The sequence below is a fragment of the Amphiprion ocellaris genome, chromosome 23 (genome assembly GCF_022539595.1).
Source record: "Amphiprion ocellaris isolate individual 3 ecotype Okinawa chromosome 23, ASM2253959v1, whole genome shotgun sequence".
Taxonomy (NCBI): Eukaryota; Metazoa; Chordata; class Actinopteri; family Pomacentridae; genus Amphiprion; species Amphiprion ocellaris.
Window position 1 is genome coordinate 25,217,589 of NC_072788.1, and position 21,532 is coordinate 25,239,120.

The following is a 21,532-nucleotide window of genomic DNA, read 5'->3' on the forward strand; positions in this document are numbered from 1 at the left end:
TCTCACCATCAGCTCATTAAACCTCACCTCTGCTGGCTGTACAGACTTCATGGAGTTCATGTATTCAGGAATGTCAGTGAGCAGCAGCTTGGTTTCCTGTCAGTCTCCTGGAGGCTGAAAGCTTAAATACTTCTTCCATAACGACATTCCTCATCAGCTTGTGAGAAACATGCAGATTTTCCTGATCAGTTACTACATTTTTGCCGCTTCATAACAGCCGTCAATGCTCCCATGCTCTGGCAGGAATGTGTTTGTGACGCCTGTTCGTCACGTCATGGAATCAGAGAAAGTTTGATTTCAGACCCAGTAAAAAGATCTAAGTGGAGACGTTTGGTCTAGAAACACACGATACGGAACAGAAAGATGGAATGTTTAAATTCACTCTGTCCATTCTTTGTTGTTGTGTGTTGAGGAGCTGTGTCAGGCTCCTCAACAACACAACAAAGCATCCAGATAGGTCTCTGTGGTCATTAGTGTGTCTTTGTGGTCATTAGTGTGTCTTTGTGGTCATTAGTGTGTCTTTATGGTCATTAGTGTGTCTTTGTGGTCATTAGTGTGTCTTTGTGGTCATTAGTGTGTCTTTGTGGTCATTAGTGTGTCTTTGTGGTCATTAGTGTATCTTTGTGGTCATTAGTGTGTCTTCGTGGTCATTAGTGTGTCTTTGTGGTCATTAGTGTGTCTTTGTGGTCATTGGGGACCATTTTGTGTGTCTTTGTTGTCATTGGGGACCATTTTTTGTCTTTGTGGTCATTGGGGACCATTTTTTGTCTTTGTTGTCATTAGTGTGTCTTTGTGGTCATTAGTGTGTTTTTGTGGTCATTAGTGTGTCTTTGTTGTCATTGGGGACCATTTTTTGTCTTTGTTGTCATTAGTGTGTCTTTGTGGTCATTAGTGTGTCTTTGTGGTCATTGGGGACCATTTTGCTTGTCTTTGTTGTCATTGGGGACCATTTTTTTTCTTTGTTGTCATTAGTGTGTCTTTGTGATCATTAGTGTGTCTTTGTGATCATTAGTGTGTCTTTGTGGTCATTAGTGTGTCTTTGTGGTCATTAGTGTGTCTTTGTGGTCATTAGTGTCTCTTTGTGGTCATTAGTGTGTCTCTGTGGTCATTGAGGACCATTGTGTGTCTTTGTGTGTTCACAGTTGTTCTCTTGAAGCAGTAACACACGACTGAACTCTTCATCACTCTGACAGCTCCTTGCTCAGCCCAGAGCCTCGAGGCAACACCATGAGGAACAATCACTTCCTGGTCCATCCCCTGGTCCGTCCCCCTGGTCCGTCCCCTGGTCTGTCCCTTGGTTCATCCCCCTGGTCCGTCCCCTGGTCCGTCTCTCTGGTCTGAGGCGTCTCATAAAGGCGGCGTCCTCCTCGTAGAGACCCATCTTTGGCTGCTGGATCATCGGAACCTTCATCCTCATCATCCTCCATCTCTGCTAAAGGTGAGCCGAGCTGAGAGTTTTAGCCGATAATTCTCACGAGAAAATAACCTGTAAAAAACCACACAAAACAAACTAAATGGTGAAATCTGGAAGCAAGGTGTCAGAAAGAAATTCTAAAAATAGTGAAATCCTTTTAAAAACAGCAAAATAAGAGTGAACATAGCAATTATGTGTAAAATAAGGATATTATGTGATTTAAATGCAGTAAAAGACATGTAGGACTTTAAAATTACAGATCCTTGATGTTTTTTTATAGTCAACATGTAAATTAATAGTTTGTTTCTGGGATTTGTAATGGTTGTTATCTCTAATTTAACAAAAACAGTGAAAACAGTGAAATTATGGTAAATTATTAAAAACGTCTAACTTTTACAAGATAAAGGTACAAAAGAGCAGGAAACAGCTGATAATAAGGAGGCAGAAATGCTGGGATTTATAGAAATGTACAAAAATGTTTAGTATTTAGAATAAAATAGACTTTTAAAAGAGTACAGGACAAATAAAATGCAGTATTACAAAGTACAAATACAGTTAAATAGAATATTATAAAGTAGAAATTGAATAAAATCGAGTATTATAAAGTAGAAAAATAATAAAATAAAATATTATGTATATTATGTAGTTGAAATACAATAAAATAGAATATTATAAAGTACAAATACAGTTAAATACAGTATTATGATCAGAATAGAATTAATAATAAAGAGTAAACAGATTATTATTTATTGCCTAGTTTAGTTGAGAGTAGTGAGAACTGTAAAAATAAATAAAAATAAAGTACAATTAAATTAAATACTGCTTTATTGTGACTTTGTGTGTTTTTTGTGACCATTTAGCCTCTTTTTCAATGATTCTCTGTTTTTCTTGTGATTTTTAAAATCTTTTTGTGTTAATTTAGTGGGTTTTCTTTTTGTTCTGACACGATCTTTGTGCGTAATTTTGTGTCTTTTTGTTGTGATTTTTCATCTTATCATGGTAATTTTGCACCCTTTCGTGATTTTGTGTGTTTTTGTTTTTGTTTTTCATCTTTTTGTGGTATTTTTGTGTCTTCTTTCAGTGATTCTGTGTGTTTCTGTTGTGATTTTTCATCTTTTTGTGGTAGTTTTGCATCTTTTTGTGATTTTGTGTGTTTTTTGTGATTTTTCATCTTTTTGTGGTAGTTTTGCATCTTTTTAGTGATTTTGTGTGTTTTTGTTGGGATTTTTCATCTTTTTGTGGTAGTTTTGCATCTTTTTAGTGATTTTGTGTGTTTTTGTTGTGATTTTTATTTAATCTTTAATTAAAATCTTGCAAAAATGTCCCCTAACAGCTGCTGTAATTCAGGAAGCTGTGTCTTCCAGCTCAGCTGATTGGCTGCCTTCAACATGCTCCGTCCCCTGCTCCTCCTGTCAGCCGTTGCCATGGTGACAGGTGAGTGTATGGCGGCCATCTGTAAAATGTCTGAACCAATCAAATGAAGTCTCCTCACAGACTTTCGATGTTTTCAGCTTCTGTAAAAACCATCAGAAGCGACCAGAATGTCAGCATCAGCTCCTGTCCAATCAGATACTACGGTGTGGAGTACAACAACATCTATGTGAGTCGCTTCCCACAACACAAAACATGAACGTTCTTCTAACGTTTCATCAAAACTAATGTTAGCCACATTACTATTACTACCATCAAAGCTAACATTAGCCACATTGCTACTGCTACTACCATCAAAGCTAACATTAGCCACATTACTACTATTATCATGAAAGTAACATTAGCAACATTACTATCTGCTACTATCAAAGCTAACATTAGCTACATTACCACTGCCATTTTAGCTGCCGAACTGTGCAGAAAAATTGCCGTCTGACTTGTGTCTCTGATTTTTACAGATAAAATTTACGAACAACAAACTCGCCATCTGTTTCGACGCCATGTACAATGTTACGGCTGTTGGCGACTGCATCATCGGACCGAAACCGGTGGCGTCGGTGGACTTCAGTATTCTTCAAACAGCGGTGAGAAGTCGCTTTCAGAACGTGAGCGGCACGTCAAACTGCAGCGTGAAGTTTGAAGCTCAGTTAACCAGCGGACGCGTGAGTGTCGTTAGCCATCAAGACATGACAGTAAATAGTTTTATCAACGATGTGAGGTTTTATCAACACTTCCTGAAACCTGGATGTTTTTCTGACAGTTTACACTTAATTTATTCAACTTCGGCACTGAAGCAGTGATGTCTGTCACCTCCACTGGGGCAATGGTGAGTCTAATGCTAATGCTAATCCAAGTGTTTCTCTGCAGTTTAACAGGACAACATGATGCGGTTAGTTTCAACGCAGACATTCAGTTTCCTGTGTCATATGAATACGTGAATTCAGTTTTGTGTGTTTGTTGCTGTTTAGAAATTTGAGGCGATGGTGAACGGCACCACGGTCGATACGCTAAACCTCCCATCAGCAACCGCTCATGTGGACATCAGCGGATGCAGAGACGCAGGTCGGTACTTCACTGAAACACCGTTACATTAACATTTTTTGTGTCTTTGTGGTAATTAGTGTGTCTTTGCGGTCATTGGGCATCCATGTGTGTCTTTGTGGTCATTGGGCGTCATTTTGTGTCTTTGTAGTCAGTGGGTGTCATTTTGTGTCTTTGTGGTCACTGGGTGCCATTTTGTGTCTTTGTGGTCATTGGGGACCATTTTGTGTCTTTGTGGTCACTGGGTGCCGCTTTGTGTCTTTGTGGTCATTGGGGACCATTTTGTGTCTTCGTGGTCATTGGGGACCATTTTGTGTCTTTGTGGTCACTGGGTGCCGCTTTGTGTCTTTGTGGTCACTGGGTGCCATTTTGTGTGTTGGTACATCACTGAAACACTGTCACATTTAAATGTTGAGTTCTTGAGCTAACTAACGCTTCCTTCAGGTGCTGTGTATAAACCTGGTTCGGTGGTGAGTTCTGATCCAAACACCTGCTTCACTCGCACCTGTGACCAGGTTGCAACCGTCCAGAATTCAGCTTGCGGCGCCTTGGAGACGTGTCTAGGCAACGGGAGGTGAATAAACAACATGAAAATATAGACACATGGCCACTTCCTGTTGAGAAAACAGACATAAAGCTAACATTAGCCACATTACTGCTACTACCATCAAAGCGAACATTAGCCACATTACTACTGCTACTACCATCAAAGCTAACATTACCCACATTACTACTGCTACTACCATCAAAGCTAACATTACCCACATTGCTACTACTACCATCAAAGCTAAAATTAGCCACATTACTACTACTACCACCATCAAAGCTAACATTAGCCACATTACTACTGCAACTACCATCAAAGCTAACATTAGCCACATTACTACTGCTACTACCATCAAAGCTAACATTAGCCACATTACTACTACTACCATCAAAGCTAACATTAGCCACATTACTACTGCTACTCCCATCAAAGCGAACATTAGCCACATTGCTACTGTTACTACCATCAAAGCTAACATTAGCCACATTGCTACTGCTACTACCATCAAAGCGAACATTTGCAACATTGCTACTGCTACTACCATCAAAGCTAACATTAGCCACATCGCTACTGCTACTACCATCAAAGCTAACATTAGACACATTACTGCTGCTACTACCATCAAAGCTAACATTAGCCACATTGCTATTGCTCCTCTATCAGCTGTGGTCATGGCGCCATCTGCACTGTGACTGCCAACACCGTCATCGACATCCACGGAAAGCTGAAAACCATCGAGGATCGCTGTTCCTACACTCTGCTGTCGGCGCCGTCTGACCCAGACTTCCAGATTGTGGCCCACTTCCGGGAACGGCGGCGCACAGACGTGAGCTTCTTGGAGAGTGTGGTTCTCCAGCTGAACGACGTGGGCTTTCACATCCACCTGGACCAAGGAAACAGAGCTTCAGTAAGCTGGTTCCTTTAACCCCATAAACATCTGGCTGGTTCCCTCCACAGCATAAAGTCCACTATCAAAATACAACAACCATGAAGAAGGAGAGAAATTAATGGCACAAAAAGTTGCAAAAATAACATTAAAGATGTAAAACAGACAAAAAGAAAAAAAAGACACAAAAACAAGCCAAAACGCCACAAAAAGACACAAAAAGCAAAAATGGAATTAAAGGTGTAAAAATGACACAAAAAGAAGAAAAAATGACACTAAATATGCAAAAGTGACATGAAAAGATGCAAAAATGACATTAAAGATGTAGTTAAACACAAAAATAAGCAAAAATGATCCTAAAAGAAGCAAAAACAACACAAAAAACACAAAAATGATACAAAAAGATGCAAAACTAACAAAAATAAACAAAAATGATACTAAAAGAAGCAAAAACGACTCAAAATGACACAAAAATTACACAAAAACGACATGAAAAGCTAACTGTTAACACTGGGCTGGTTGTTGATGCTAAGCTAACTGCTAACACTGGGCTCATTGCTGATGCTAAGCTAACTGCTAACACTGGGCTGGTTGTTGATGCTAAGCTAACTTCTAACACTGCGCTGGTTGTTGATGCTAAGCTAACCACTAACACTGGGCTGGTTGTTGACCCTAAGCTAACTGCTAACACTGGGCTCATTGCTGATGCTAAGCTAACTGCTAACACTGGGCTGGTTGTTGACTCTAAGCTAACTGCTAGCACTGTGCTGGTTGTTGATGCTAAGCTAACTACTAACACTGGGCTGGTTGTTGACTCTAAGCTAACTGCTAGCACTGTGCTGGTTGTTGATGCTAAGCTAACTACTAACACTGGGCTGGTTGTTGACCCTAAGCTAACTGCTAACACTGGGCTCATTGCTGATGCTAAGCTAACTGCTAACACTGGGCTGGTTGTTGACTCTAATCTAACTGCTAACACTGTGCTGGTTGTTGATGCTAAGCTCACCGCTAACATTGGGCTGGTTGTTGATTCTAAGCTAACTGCTATCATTGTGCTGGTTGTTGACTCTAAGCTAACTGCTATCATTGTGCTGGTTGTTGACTCTAAGCTAACTGCTATCATTGTGCTGGTTGTTGACTCTAAGCTAACTGCTATCACTGTGTTGGTTGCTGATGCTAAGCTAATAGTTTGTTTCTCTGCAGCTCAACGAGTCTCTGCTGAGCCTCAACAGTTCGGTCCGCAGCGTTCAGGGAGTCCTGATGTCCAGAGACCACCGAGGAGTCACCGCCGAGGCGTCGCTCAGCGGCTCCACCGCCTCGGTGTTCTTCGACGGCCACATGGCTCAGATCCACGTCGAAGGTCAGGAAGTGAAACCAGGTAGACTTCCTGTTGTAGACCCACCTGATTTCCTGTCTGTCCTCAACCCGTCCAGGTCCTGCTGTGAAAACCCTCGGAGGTCTGTGTGGAAAGTCCAGCGCTGATCTGAGTCGGCTGAGAAGCTCCGACAGCAGGTAGAGGCCAGAGCAGAGACAATCAATGATCTAATCAGTCATCTATTGGAGGTCTCCATGGCAACAGGTTTACAGATAAAACATTTTCCCTCAGAGAGAATCTGAATCATCAGGAAACATCTGGTTAAACCTGAACTCTGAACAGAACCTGGACCAGGTTAGCTCCACAGCATCGGTTACCATGGAGATCTAGCTCCGTAGCATCAGTTACCATGGAGATCTAGCTCCACAGCATCAGTTACCATGGAGATCTAGCTCCACAGCATCAGTTACCATGGAGATCTAGCTCCACAACATCAGTTAGCATGGAGATCTAGCTCCACAGCATCAGTTACCATAGAGATCTAGCTCCACAGCATCAGTTACCATGGAGATCTAGCTCCACAGCATCAGTTACCATGGAGATCTAGCTCCACAGCATCAGTTACCATGGACATCTTGCTCCACAGCATCAGTTACCATCGAGATCTAGCTCCACAACATCGGTTACCATAGAGATCTAGCTCCACAGCATCAGTTACCATGGAGATCTAGCTCCACAGCATCAGTTACCATGGAGATTTAGCTCCACAACATCGGTTACCATGGAGATCTAGCTCCACAGCATCGGTTACCATGGAGATCTAGCTCCACAGCATCAGTTACCATGGAGATCTAGCTCTACAGCATCGGTTACCATGGAGATCTAGCTCCGTAGCATCAGTTACCATGGAGATCTAGCTCCACAACATCGGTTACCATGGAGATCTAGCTCCACAGCATCGGTTACCATGGAGATCTAGCTCCACAGCATCAGTTACCATGGAGATCTAGCTCCACAGCATCAGTTACCATAGAGATCTAGCGCCACAACATCAGTTACCATGGAGATCTAGCTCCACAGCATCAGTTACCATGGAGATTTAGCTCCACAACATCGGTTACCATGGAGATCTAGCTCCACAGCATCAGTTACCATGGAGATCTAGCTCCACAGCATCGGTTACCATGGAGATTTAGCTCTACAGCATCAGTTACCATGGAGATCTAGCTCCACAACATCGGTTACCATGGAGATCTAGCTCCACAGCATCGGTTACCATGGAGATCTAGCTCCACAGCATCAGTTACCATGGAGATCTAGCTCCACAGCATCAGTTACCATAGAGATCTAGCGCCACAACATCAGTTACCATGGAGATCTAGCTCCACAGCATCAGTTACCATGGAGATTTAGCTCCACAACATCGGTTACCATGGAGATCTAGCTCCACAGCATCAGTTACCATGGAGATCTAGCTCCACAGCATCAGTTACCATGGAGATCTAGCTCTACAGCATCAGTTACCATGGAGATCTAGCTCCACAGCATCGGTTACCATCGAGATCTAGCAGGTTAAAAGAGATTATCCTGATGACTGACTTTAAAGTGGACCTGCTGACTAACTGGTCCTGTTCTGGTGTTTTTGTCGCCCCCCAGCTGTCAGAAGAAGCACCAACAGTCTCCTGACAGCAGCATCGATTGCATGGCTGTGGCTGAACGGTGAGCAGAGGCTTCATGCTGCAACAGCGTCTCACTCTGTTCAGTTTATTGGACGTTATCTGGGACCCAAAGTTATGTTCTGTTGAGTAGTTTAGAGCATCAACTGGAACCGTCTGGTCCAACCTGAACATTAGAGCCTCAACAGCTCAGAAATGTATACCAAAGACTGGATTTCAGTAGAAATATGGATCCATCCATAGATAAACACTGACAGGAACTTTATGGAGACACTAGACCAGCCTCCATTTAAAAATGCTGCACTTTCTTTAATTTTCTAGGACCAACAACTGAAATAAACACTTTAGTTTGTGCCCAGAATAACATTAAAAAAAGTCCTAAAGTGAGTCAGAAATTTTAAAATGAATCAAACCATGTCCCAAATGAAGCAAATGTGTCTAAAATCAATCAGAAATTGATTGAATGGACTCGGGATTAGTCCAAAGTTATTGAAAACATGAAAAGTGACTCAAAATTAATCCAAAAATATTCAAATACTGTACAAAATTGCTCCCACAATTATTCAAAATGCGTGCAAAATGACTCAAAATTTGTGCAAAATTACTTAAATTTGGGCAAAATGACTTAAAACTTGCACAAAATGACTAACAACCTGTGCGAAATTACTTGAATTTTTTCCAAAATGACTCAAAACCTGTCCAAAATTATTTAAAATTTAATTTAAAAGGTAGTTTTGGGGGCTGCACAGTGGCGTAGTGGTTAGCACTTTCGCCTTGCAGCAAGAAGGTCCCTGGTTCGCGTCCCGGCTTTCCCGGGATCTTTCTGCATGGAGTTTGCATGTTCTCCCTGTGCATGCGTGGGTTTTCTCCGGGTACTCCGGCTTCCTCCCACAGTCCAAAAATATGCTGAGGTTAATTGATTACTCTAAATTGCCCGTAGGTGTGAATGTGAGAGTGATTGTTTGTCTCTGTATGTAGCCCTGCGACAGACTGGTGACCTGTCTAGGGTGTCCCCTGCCTTCACCTGAGTCAGCTGGGATAGGCTCCAGCCCCCCCCCCCGCGACCCTAGTGAGGAATAAGCGGTGTATAGATAATGGATGGATGGAGGTAGTTTTGGGTCTCAGACAGGATGTACCTTCAGTCTCTGTGGTGAATTAATTCCTTATTATTTTATTTATTCTGGTCCAGATGTAGCCTCCTGAATAAGCCGCCCTTCGACATCTGCCACCAGCACAGCGGCCCACAGCCCTTCATCACCGCCTGCAGCCAGACTCTGTGTGAATATCCGGCTCTGGACGGCTTCAACTGTCAGTTCCTGGAGGCCTACGCCAGGAGCTGCCAGCTGAACAACGTCACCCTGAAGAGCTGGAGGCCCGGAGCTAGCTGCCGTAAGACCCAATATGGAGTTCTGAAGGCCTGCTTCCTGTCCACTACTGTCTGCACGGTGGTGGCAGCATCATGGTGTGAAGCATGGTGTTTATCTTTCTCTCCTCCTTACCGCTAACGGCTAACCAATAATAGATGGATATTTGTGGCTAACTGCTAATGGATGGATGTTTGCAGCTAACCGCTAATGGATGGTTGTTTGCAGCTAACCGCTAATGGATAGATCTTTGGGGCTAGCCGCTAATGGATGGATGTTTGGGGCTAACCGCTAATGGATGGATGTTTGGGACTAACTGCTAATGGATGGATGTTTGCAGCTAACCGCTAATGGATAGATCTTTGGGGCTAGCCGCTAATGGATGGATGTTTGGGGCTAACCGCTAATGGATGGATGTTTGGGGCTAACTGCTAATGGATGGATGTTTGCAGCTAACCGCTAATGGATGGTTGTTTGCAGCTAACCGCTAATGGATAGATCTTTGGGGCTAGCCGCTAATGGATGGATGTTTGGGGCTAACTGCTAATGGATGGATGTTTGTAGCTAACCGCTAATGGATGGTTGTTTGCAGCTAACCGCTAATGGATAGATCTTTGGGGCTAGCCGCTAATGGATGGATGTTTGGGGCTAACCGCTAATGGATGGATGTTTGCAGCTAATGATCTGTTTCCTCTACAGCCTCCCCTCAAGCCTTCTGTCGGGACAGAACCTGCAGCGATCATGAGTTTTGCGGAGAGAAGACGCTCGGCGGCGAAACCCGCTGCTTCTGTCGAGCCATTTTCGCCTCCAAGTACCGGACGTCGGACACTTTGGGTAGGACAGAAACATGACTGCAGACCGAACGACAGCAGTAAACCTTCTAACAGAGAAATTTTGTCACCAGGAGAACCAACGGTCTGCAATCAGAGCTCTGCTTCGGTCATTCTGGTCGGCTGCCTGCTGGAGGACAAAGGCATCAAACACTCGGCGCTACACCTCAACGACGACACCTGCAGGGGCGTCATGGACCCGCTGGACCACATGGTGACCTTCAGCTTCAACGGAACCAACAACTGTGGAGCCGAGGTCACGGTGGGTTCTTAGTATCAGCTGACCCTAATCCTGGTCCCTTCACCATCACCAAAGATCTCAAAACATGTCCAGAACGACATTAAGAACGTCCGTAAACTCTCCTGAGTGACTCTACGTTTGACTAAAAATACTCAAAGTTCACGTCCAATGACTCAAGATGTGGCAAAATTAGTAGAATCTCAGTCAGAAGTTGTTTGTGTTGCTAAAAATGTGTCTAAAATTACCTAAATTTGTCCAAAATTACAAAAAATGTCTAAAAACGTCCAGAATTATCACAATTGTCAAAAAATTGACAAAAATTATCTAAATTTGGCTAAAATTGTCTGAAATTACTCAAAATGTGTCCAAAATTTACCAAAAACTTTCTAAAAGTTCTTAAAATTGTCCATTTGTCCAAGATGACCATTTTTTTTGCAAAATTACTCAAAATTTGTCCAAAATTACAAATTTCTAAAATTGTCCAAAATCGCCACAATTGTCCAAATTGTCAAACATTAATAATTGTCCAAAATCCCAAACACTTGTCCAAAATGAACATTTCTTTTTGCAAAATTACTCAAAATTTTTCCAAAAATTATCCAGGATTACTACAAACATTTTGAGAGAGACTCAAAATATTTCACTCAAAGTTGTCCAAAATGACTAAAATTTGTCAAAAATGACCAACATTGTCCAAAATTACCAACATTTATCCAGAAGGTGCGCGCAGCACTGTGCAGCAGCCGGAGCTGTCATTGGCAGGGCAGCTCAAATGAAATTTCGTTGTATATGAAAGTGTGCAATGACCAATAAAGATTGATTGATTCATTGATTGATTCATTGATTCATTCATTGATAAAACTGTACAAAAATTACCTTTTTCCCCAAATTTGTCCAAAGTGTGTGCAAAATTACTAAAATTGTCCAAAATTATCACAATGGTCCAAAATTTGCAAAAATGACCTAAATTTATTCAAAATGACCAGAATTTCTTCAAATTGCCAACATTTGTCCAAAATTGTCAAAACTGGCAAAAAAAATCCCCAAATTTGTTTAAAAAAATGGACCAAAATTTCTTAAAATTGTCCAGATTGTCCAAAAATTTTCAAAAATTCTTACAAACGTCTTGAGAGAGACTCTAAATATTTCACTCAAAATTGTCCAAAATGTGTCCAAAATGACTAAAATGGCTTCAAAGTGACCCAAAACTGGTTTAAAATTATTCAGAATGAGTCCAAAATGTGTCCAAAATATTAGACATATTGTCCAAAAACAACAAACTAGACCAGAACATGCAGACTAGAAGCTTCTCCATCAGCTTGTTCACGAGGCTTTTAGGGAACATCTGTAAATTGCAGCGGCTGTCGATAAGTAGATGTTTGACCAGGTGGGATTCTTGTCTCATTTTCATCATAAAAGTGAGACACAAAATGAAAAAAAGTTGGACAAACATGACACAAAACAACAAAATAAAATACAGAATGACAAAACAATCAGTCAGGAAGACATTTGACCTCCAGATCTGTAGAAAGTTCTAGAGTAGACCTACCGACAACTGTAAAGATCACCGATTAATATCTGCTATCTTGGTTTTTAAGCCTGAACTTAAACAGAAATAGAGATACAACAATGTTCACCTGAACATTGTTGTATCTCTATTTCATGGGGACTTTTTCTGGTAAAATTCCAACTATTTCCTGGTGAACAGAAGGTGTGAGTTCTTGGAGTTTCTGTTGATTAGTTGATGAGAAGACTTAATAAATGTGTGACCCTGCAGACCGATGGCAACAAAGTCATCTACACCAACACCATCAAGACCGGAAACATCACCACCGGAGTCATCACTCGCCATGACCAGGTCTACATCAACTTCTCCTGCATTCACACTCAGCCGGAGGTCAAGACTGCGGCCTTCAAGATCAAAGACAGGTCTGTGGAGGCTGCAGATGTCTCCAGCCACGTCCAAAACGGCTCTAAACTGCAAAAAATGTCCAAAAATGTTGTGAAACTTCTGCTGAATGACTCCAGATTTGACCAAAAAGACTCCAAATTACGACCAAAGGACTCAAAACATGTCCAAGACGGCATTAAACTCATTCAAATGTCTGTAAAAGTTTTCATCCAGCGACTCACATTGAGTCAAAATTAGTAAAACCTAAGTCAGAAGTGTCCAAATTACTCAAAATTTGTTCACAGTGGCTTGAAACTCGTCCAGATTGACTTATTTAAATGTATTTAAATGACTCTACGTTTGTCTAAAATGACGAAAGTTGAGTCAAAATGAGTACAATCCAAGTTAGAAGTCCAAAATACTCGAAAAAATGTCCAAAATGTTTCAAAATGAGAGACGGAGACTAGAAGCTTCTCCATTAGCTTGTTTGTGAGGCATTTTTGGAACATCTGTAAACTGCAGATGTTAGACCAGGCGGGATTCTTAGGAACAACTGAACTGTGAATCCAAACATTGTATTTCAGGGTTTATTCAGTTATTTTTAGTTTTTTTGTAGCTAGTTTTTGGTTTTATTTGGTTCTTTGATTCAGCCACACCCTCCAGCTCTGTTTATTTTGTTGCATATCACTTTTTCTTTTGGTTAATTGGGTCCCTAAGCGATAAATTTATTTCTGTGACATGTTTTTTTTGCTCCCAGCTGCCCCTGCAGATCTGAGTCGATGCACTACGAAGTCGTTCGAGAAGGATTCATTCCTTACAGAATTGGCTTTTTTGTATATATCGGTTTTCTACTAATGCATTGTTGTCATTTTTGTCTAATTTTTGTCAATTTTTGTCTTGTTTTTGTCTTATTTTTGTCATTTCTTGGTCTCATTTTTGTTGTTTTTGTCAAATTTTTTCATTTTTGTCAATTTTTGTCATTTTTTTGTCATTTTTTGTCTTATTTCTGTCATTTTTTTGTCATTTTTTGTCTTATTTCTGTCATTTTTGTCTTATTTTTGTCGTTTGTCTCATTTTTGACATTTTTTGTCTTATTTTTGACATTTATGCCTCAGTTTTTTCATTTATGTCTCATTGTGTCATTTGTGTCTAATTTTTATCATTTTTTGTCTTATTTTTGACATTTGTGTCTCATTTTTGTCATTTGTGTCTCATTTTTAAAATTTCATCATTTTTTGTCTCATTTTTGTCATTTTTGGTCTCATTTTTGTCATTCGGGTCTCATTGTTGTCATTTTGTGTCTCATTTTTTGTCTCATTTTTAAAATTTCATCATTTTTTGTCATTTTTGGTCTCATTTTTGTCATTCGGGTCTCATTGTCATTTTGTGTCTCATTTTTGTCATTTTTTGTCTCATTTTTCATTTTTGTCTCATTCTTGTCATTTTTTGTATCATATTTGTCTTTTTTTCACTTTTATCTATTTTTTTCTTATTTTTGTCATTTGTGTCTCATTTTTGACATTTGTGTCTAATTTTTGTCTAATTTTTGTCATTTTTTGAAACTCCACCTGCTGCCTCCTGGTGGAGAGGAGGTGAAATAAACATTCTAACTATGTGTTTTCTCTGCAGCTCTGTGATGGAGAACATCACCACCGGAGCCTGGAACTACACCCTGACCATGAGGGCCTACAGCGACCCAGGCCTCTCCCAGGTCGTGGACTCCAACACCGAGGTGCAGCTGAACCAGAAGATCTGGGTAGAGCTGAACACTGTGGGGCTGGAGGGAGGCCTGGTCGCCCTGGTGACCGACTCCTGCTGGGCCACCAAAGACCAGCCACCAAACTCTACCGTCAGACACGACCTGATCTCCAATGGGTGAGGCCGGCCGCCGACGCCCTCCGATCAATGCGCTGTCTGACCAATCCCTGACAACGCTTCGTTCTCCTGTGATCAGCTGTGCAGATTCTGGTGACCAGACGGTGAAAGTGATGGGAAACGGACTGGGAACCTCCAACTCCTTCTCCTTCAACATGTTCCAGTTCTCCGGCAGCAGCACTGACGTCTACCTGCACTGCAAACTGGAGCTGTGCGTCAAAAGCAGCAAGAGCTGCGAACCGGTACGAAGACGTGATCAATCAGTCCCCGAAACACCAACCAGAACCTCCTCAGGACCAGCTGGTTCTTCATCTGCACTGCATGTTGTTGTATTTGTGTTTCTGTTAAAGTTCAGGCTTAAAAAATACAAGATACCAGATATCAATCAGGCATCTTTACAGTTGTCGGTAGGTATACTCTTGAACTTTCCAGAGTTCCAGGTGTTTGAAGTCCATAGAGGAGAATGTCACCTGTAGAAAGTTCAAGACTATGCCTACCGGCAACTGTACAGTTGTCGGTAGGCATAGTCTTGAACTTTCAACAGGGGACGTTCTCCTTTCTTGCTTCCAGTCTTTAAGTTTAGTCTCCCTTGGAACATTCAGCACTGGAGACTTCCAGGTTCCAGGTTGTTGAGTCTCGTTATTGTCCTTTTTGTCTCATTTTGGACCAGAAACAAGATTTGTTTTTCAGACTGACTCCTGGATGGATGTTAAACTGATCTGGTGTCAGTTTTTACCAGAACTCAGATGTATTTTTCTCCTAAATGTCATGCTTCTATCTGCTGGATTGATGAAGTTCTGAGGCTCAGAAATGATGGATTAAAAAGTGATAAATCTGGACCCACCTCTATGGACTTCAAGGACCTGGAATGTTCTAAGTGAGAGGAAACTTAAAGACTGGAAGCAAGAAAGGAGAACGTCCCCTGGAGAAAGTTCTAGAAAGCTCAAGAGTGTACCTACTCTTGAACTTTCTTCGGGGGACATTCTCCTCTATGGACTTCAAGGACCTGGAACTCTGGAAATATTCCCAGTATGAAGGTAGAACTCTGATTATTAATAAAGTTACTGGAGATAAAGAACCAGATGGGTCTGAGGAGGATGTTTTGTCTGATCCAGTAGGTTTTCTATGATCTCTGAAGCTGACTGATTGCCTTCAAGCTTCACTCTCAGCTGTTGTTGTTGAATAAAATATAAAACATATAACTGGTCGACCTGAAGGATTCTGAAGGTGGAATGTTTTCTCTTCAGTCCAGCATCAGTGTCAGACTCCTAAAATCTGGACTTTGTCTTTACCTTCCAGACCTGTAGCGGAAACAGTCGGAAACGCAGATCTGTTCGATACAGCGCCACCTTCATCAGCATGACGTGGACCAAATAGGTAAGAAACAGAACCAACAGTCAGGAACTTCTGCATGAACTTGTCGGTTTTTAGTATTTCCCCTGATGTCAAATTAAAAGCTTCTAGTTTAGATTTAACTGATTAAAATTCAGGCCCCACAGCAGGAACTGAAAGCAACTAAAGTCAGTTCAGTACAGTAAACTGGAGGCTAAGGCAGCGCCATCTAGAGGAACTATCTGGTTAGATGGTGTTTCTGAGGTATTTAGGGCCAAATACAAGAACCTCAGTCTGTCTGGATTTAAATAAATAAAGTTCCAGGTCATCCAGGTCTTTATGTCCTTCAGACATGTTGGAGTTTGACCTACTGATTTCATTTAGTTTCATAGATAAATCTAGTTGAGTGTCATCTGCATAACATCTGAACTTTCTGCCATGTCTTGAATAATACTGTTGAAGAAGTATTTTTTGCATCTAATTTTGTGTCTTTTTTTGGATGCTTTGTGTCCAGTTTTGTGTTGTTGTTTTTGGATGTTTCTTGTCCAGTTTTGGTTTTTTTTTTTGATGTTTTGTGTCAAATTTTGTGTCTTCTTTTGGGTGCTTTTTATCCAGTTTTGTGTCTTTTTTGGGGAAGATTTGTATCTGTTTTGGATGTTTTGTGTCCATTTTGTGTCTTTTTGGGGTGTTTTGTGTCTTTTTTGGGTGTTTTGCATCTGTTTTGGATGTTTTGTGTCCAGTTTTGTGTTTTTTTTTGGGTGTTTTGTGTCTTTTTTTATGTCTAATTTTGAGTCTTTTTTTGAGTGTTTTGTGTCTTTTTTATGTCTAATTTTGAGTCTTTTTTGGGTGTTTTGTGTCTAATTTTGGATGTTTCGGGTCCAGTTTTGTGTCTCATTTTGGCTGTTTTGCATCCAGTTTTGTGTCTTCTTTTGGGTGTTTTGTGTCTTTTTTGGGGTGTTTTTTTGTCTTTCTTTGGATGTTTTGTGTCTTTTTTGGGTGCTTTGTATCTGTTTTGGATGTTTTATGTCCAGTTTTGTGTCTTTTTTGGTGTGTTTTGTGTCCAATTTTGTGTCTTCTTTTGGATGTTTTGTGTCTCCTTTTTTGGATGTTTTGTGCCCAGTTTTGTGTCTTTTTGGGAGGTTTTGTGTCGAATTTTGTGGGTGTTTTGTGTCTTTTTTATGTTTTGTGTCTAATTTTGAGTCTTTTTTGAGTGTTTTGTGTCTCATTTTGGATGTTTATTTTCCAGTTTTGTGTCTTTTTTGGGATGTTTTGTCAAGATTTGAATATTTTCTTAAATGTTTTGTGTCGATATTTTGTCTCATTTTGCATTTAAGTTTGAATGTCATTTTGCGTTGCATCTTGCATAATATTGTGTCTCATTTTGTGTCAGTCGGGACAGTTTATGTTACATTTGTCATCTCATTCTGGATAATTTGCATCTCACTTTGCCTGTTTTTTTCATTTTGTGTGGTAATTTTGCATCAGTTTTTGGTTGATTTGTGTGTCATTCTGGACATTTTGTGTCTAATTGCTCTCAGATGTGCATCTGCTAAAACGTCTGTTAAATGAAACTGTAGAATAATTCCAGAATTGTAATTTTGTGTCCCATTTTGAATGCTTTGTGTGTAATTTTGTGTCTTTTTTTGTATGTTTTTTGTCCAGTCTTTTTGGGGTATTTTGTGTCTAGTTTTGAATCTTTTTTTTGGATGTTTTGCATTTAGTTTTCTGCGTTATTTTGCATCTTTTTTAAAATAGATTTTGGGTCACATGTTCTCTCATTTTGCCTTTAAGTTTGAAAGCTTTGTGTTGTTTTTGTTGTCTCATTTTGTGTTGCTTTGCTTCACACACCAAAGCACCAAAACAGTGGCAGGAAGTCCTACCTGGATTCACTTTGGTTGCTTTGAATTTCTACTTTGTGAAGTGTTTGTTTCTGGGTGCAGTTCAGGTTTGACTGATCTGACTTCACAGCGATAATCTCCTCGGGGTGAAGAGAAACCAGACGGATGTGACCTTTCACACTTTGGTTGTCTTCTCAGGTGGTTCCCACAGCCACTTGGACCGACTTCCATGATGATCCCTAATGTTGACTGGTCCTGATGCTGAGCCTGGAGGTGTGGAAGTATTGCGAGGACAGGACCAAACTGTCCTCTGTGACGGCAGATATTTACTCTCGGTGAAGGGAAGTTTGTGGGCTGCATTTACTGAAACGTGGTCCGATATCACCTCATCTCCCAGCATGCCTCAGGGCTGTCAGATGTTGGGTTAGAAGAAGCATTTTTACTTCTCAGTCTGCTACAGCTGAAGATATTTGAGGCACAAATATGCAAAACTATCAAGTATTTCAGAGAATAAACAAAGATGCAGTCATTCATAGATGTCCTCTGGGGCGCAGACATTTAAAGGTGAAAACAAATTTTAAAAGTAGTTCTGAAACGAGCTCAGGGAAACGGTGACTGGAAAGAACGTAACCTCTGTTCTTACTGTGTGATTTCTACCAGTTTTCTGGATTTCATTTCTGTTGGACGATTCTATTAAAAATCAACCGATCCTCATATCAGGTCAGAGCCAAAAGATCAGTTTGGTTGAGCACAAGGTTGGTTAAGTTGATGTGAAGCATGGTGGTGGCAGCATCATGACGTGAAGCATGGTGATGGCAGCATCATGATGTGAAGCATGGTGGTGGCAGCATCATGATGTGAAGCACGGTGGTGGCAGCATCATGATGTGAAGCATGGTGGTGGCAGCATCATGATGAAACATGGTGGTGGCAGCATCATGATGTGAAGCACGGTGGTGGCAGCATCATGATGTGAAGCACGGTGGTGGCAGCATCATGATGTGAAGCATGGTGGTGGCAGCATCATGATGTGAAGTGAAGCACGGTGGTGGCAGCATCATGATGTGGGGATGCTTCTTTTACTGTGCAAACTATGATACATCACATAATATTGATACGAACCGAAACCAGATTTAATGTTTAAATTGTGACACCCGGCGTCGATGTAAAACTGATTTTGGCTTTTGTCTTTTTCTGTCTCTTCTGTGTCATTTGGTGCCTGATTTTTCTCTTTTTTTTTTGCTATTTCTGTTATTTAGTGTTTTGCTTTTTTCATCTTTTTGTGTCTCGTTTTCATCATTCTGTCTTATTTTGTTGTTTTATGTCTTGTTTGTCTAATTTTGTGTCTCTTGATTAATTTCGTTTAATTTTTGACTCATTACTGACTCTTTTTTATCTTGGTCGTGTAGCTTGTATTTTCCTTTTGTGTTTTGTAAAGTTTCATCTCCTTTCGGTTGTTCCGAGTCTCGTTTGTGTCGAGGCACGGTGGTGGCAGCATCATGATTTTGTGATTTCTAAAGTTGTCGGTAGACCTAGGTAGGTCTGCTCTAGAACTTTCTACAGGGGATGTTCTCCTGTAGAAAGTTCAAGAGAGTTCTAGAGTAGAGCTACCAACAGCTTTACAGTTCTCGGTAGGTCTAGTCTAGAACTTTCTCCAGGGGATGTTCTCCTCTATGGACTTAAAGGATCTGGAACTCTGGAAATATTCACAGTCTGAAGGTAGAACTCTAAAGTTACAGCAGATAAATAAATGAGGATCATTAAGAGTCCAACATTTGATTGAAACTTTTTGCCTTTGAGGTGGGAACGTTGGTCCATGTTTCAGTTTTCCTGTTGTTGTTGTTGTTGGAAGCAGCAGCGTTTGTTTCCTTTACTGTCTGTTCAGCATCTGAAAGACCAAAAAAATCAAAAATAAATAAAGGATTTGGGTCAACAGCAGTCATTTTTGACTTATTTATTTTTTTATTTTCTGTTAACAAAAAAGTGCCAAAGGGAACACGTAAAAAATAAAACAAAAAAATAAAAAAACTATTTAATATAGAAAACAGAAAATAAAACAAAAAGCAATCCAAAAGTAAATAAGTCATTTAATGACACGTTTAGAACATTTGTGTTTAGTACATTTCAGTTTCATCTAATTCAAGACCTTAATTTTACCCCTCGTCATTACTAATTTATTTTATTTATTTTTATTTTTAAAGTTGTTATTTATTCATTATTCTGTCATTTTTCATGGAATCCGTTATTTATGTATTCATGTATTTATTTATTACATTTTAGAAGTAATATTTTACCAAATGTGCCACAGGGGGCATGTAAGGAAAATATTTAAAAAATATTACATAAGAAAAAAAAGCTATCAAAAACATTTAAAAATTATTATTATTATTATTATTATTAATAATAATAATAATAATAATAATAATAATAATAATAATAATAATAATAATACATTAATTGAACAATTAAAATAAGAAAATAATGTTTAAAAAACAAAAAGGGGTAATTAACTGGAAAAATACAAGAAAAAAAGATCAAACATTCCATCCTTCTAAAGTCAGATCATATTTCATCAGTGTTTTCACTAAATTCTTCACAATTCATCCAAAATAAAATGACAGAAACTACTTTTTTAAAACTTTGTTTGAGTATCAGCTCATTTGTCATCACACTCCCACCTCCGTGCTTCACCGTCAGGACTATGCATCCACTGTGGTAGTCCTGGTCAGGTTCACACCAAACATCTGGACTCCATCTGAGCTATGTACTATGACTCCTTCTATACCTCCTGATTAGTGGTACTATGACTCCATATAGACCTCCTGATTAGTGGTACTATGACTCCTCCTAGACCTCCTGATTAGTGGATTAGTGGTACTGTGACTCCTTCTATACTTCCTGATTAGTGGTACTATGACTCCTTCTAGACCTCCTAATTAGTGGTACTATGACTCCTCCAAGACCTCCTGATTAGTGGTACTATGACTCCTCCTAGACCTCCTGATTAGTGGTACTATGACTCCTTATAGACCTCCTGATTAGTGGATTAGTGGTACTGTGACTCCTTCTATACTTCCTGATTAGTGGTACTATGACTCCTTCTATACCTCCTGATTAGTGGTACTGTGACTTCTTCTATACTTCCTGATTAGTGGTACTATGACTCCTCCTAGACCTCCTGATTAGTGGTACTATGACTCCTTCTAGACCTCCTGATTAGTGGTACTACGACTCCTCCTAGACCTCCTGATTAGTGGTACTATGACTCCTCCTAGACCTCCTGATTAGTGGTACTATGACTCCTCCTAGACCTCCTGATTAGTGGATTAGTGGTACTATGACTCCTTCTATACCTCCTCATTAGTGGCACTGTGACTCCTTCTATACTTCCTGATTAGTGGTACTATGACTCCTCCTATACTTCCTGATTAGTGGTACTATGACTCCTTCTATACCTCCTGATTAGTGGTACTGTGACTCTTCTATACTTCCTGATTAGTGGTACTATGACTCCTCCTAGACCTCCTGATTAGTGGTACTATGACTCCTTCTAGACCTCCTGATTAGTGGATTAGTGGTACTGTGACTCCTTCTATACTTCCTGATTAGTGGTACTATGACTCCTTCTATACCTCCTGATTAGTGGTACTGTGACTCCTTCTATACTTCCTGATTAGTGGTACTATGACTCCTCCTAGACCTCCTGATTAGTGGTACTATGACTCCTTCTAGACCTCCTGATTAGTGGTACTACGACTCCTCCTAGACCTCCTGATTAGTGGTACTATGACTCCTCCTAGACCTCCTGATTAGTGGTACTATGACTCCTCCTAGACCTCCTGATTCGTGGAT

General features: G+C 40.4%; 1 protein-coding gene across 1 annotated transcript; it reads left to right on the forward strand.

Moving 5' to 3' along the window:
• The first annotated feature begins 1,290 nt into the window (after window positions 1-1,290).
• On the forward strand, window positions 1,291-19,618 carry LOC111579685 (alpha-tectorin-like). Its single transcript, XM_023287061.3, has 19 exons — window positions 1,291-1,438; window positions 2,748-2,848; window positions 2,926-3,014; window positions 3,304-3,507; window positions 3,606-3,671; window positions 3,814-3,907; window positions 4,331-4,460; window positions 5,097-5,340; window positions 6,523-6,679; window positions 6,753-6,831; window positions 8,291-8,353; window positions 9,500-9,699; window positions 10,374-10,508; window positions 10,579-10,766; window positions 12,523-12,674; window positions 14,266-14,511; window positions 14,591-14,753; window positions 15,811-15,888; window positions 17,880-19,618. Exons 2-18 carry the CDS (start codon window positions 2,803-2,805, stop codon window positions 15,886-15,888), a joined length of 2,334 nt encoding a protein of 777 aa, XP_023142829.2. The 5' UTR covers window positions 1,291-1,438; window positions 2,748-2,802; the 3' UTR covers window positions 17,880-19,618.
• Window positions 19,619-21,532: the final 1,914 nt, after the last annotated feature.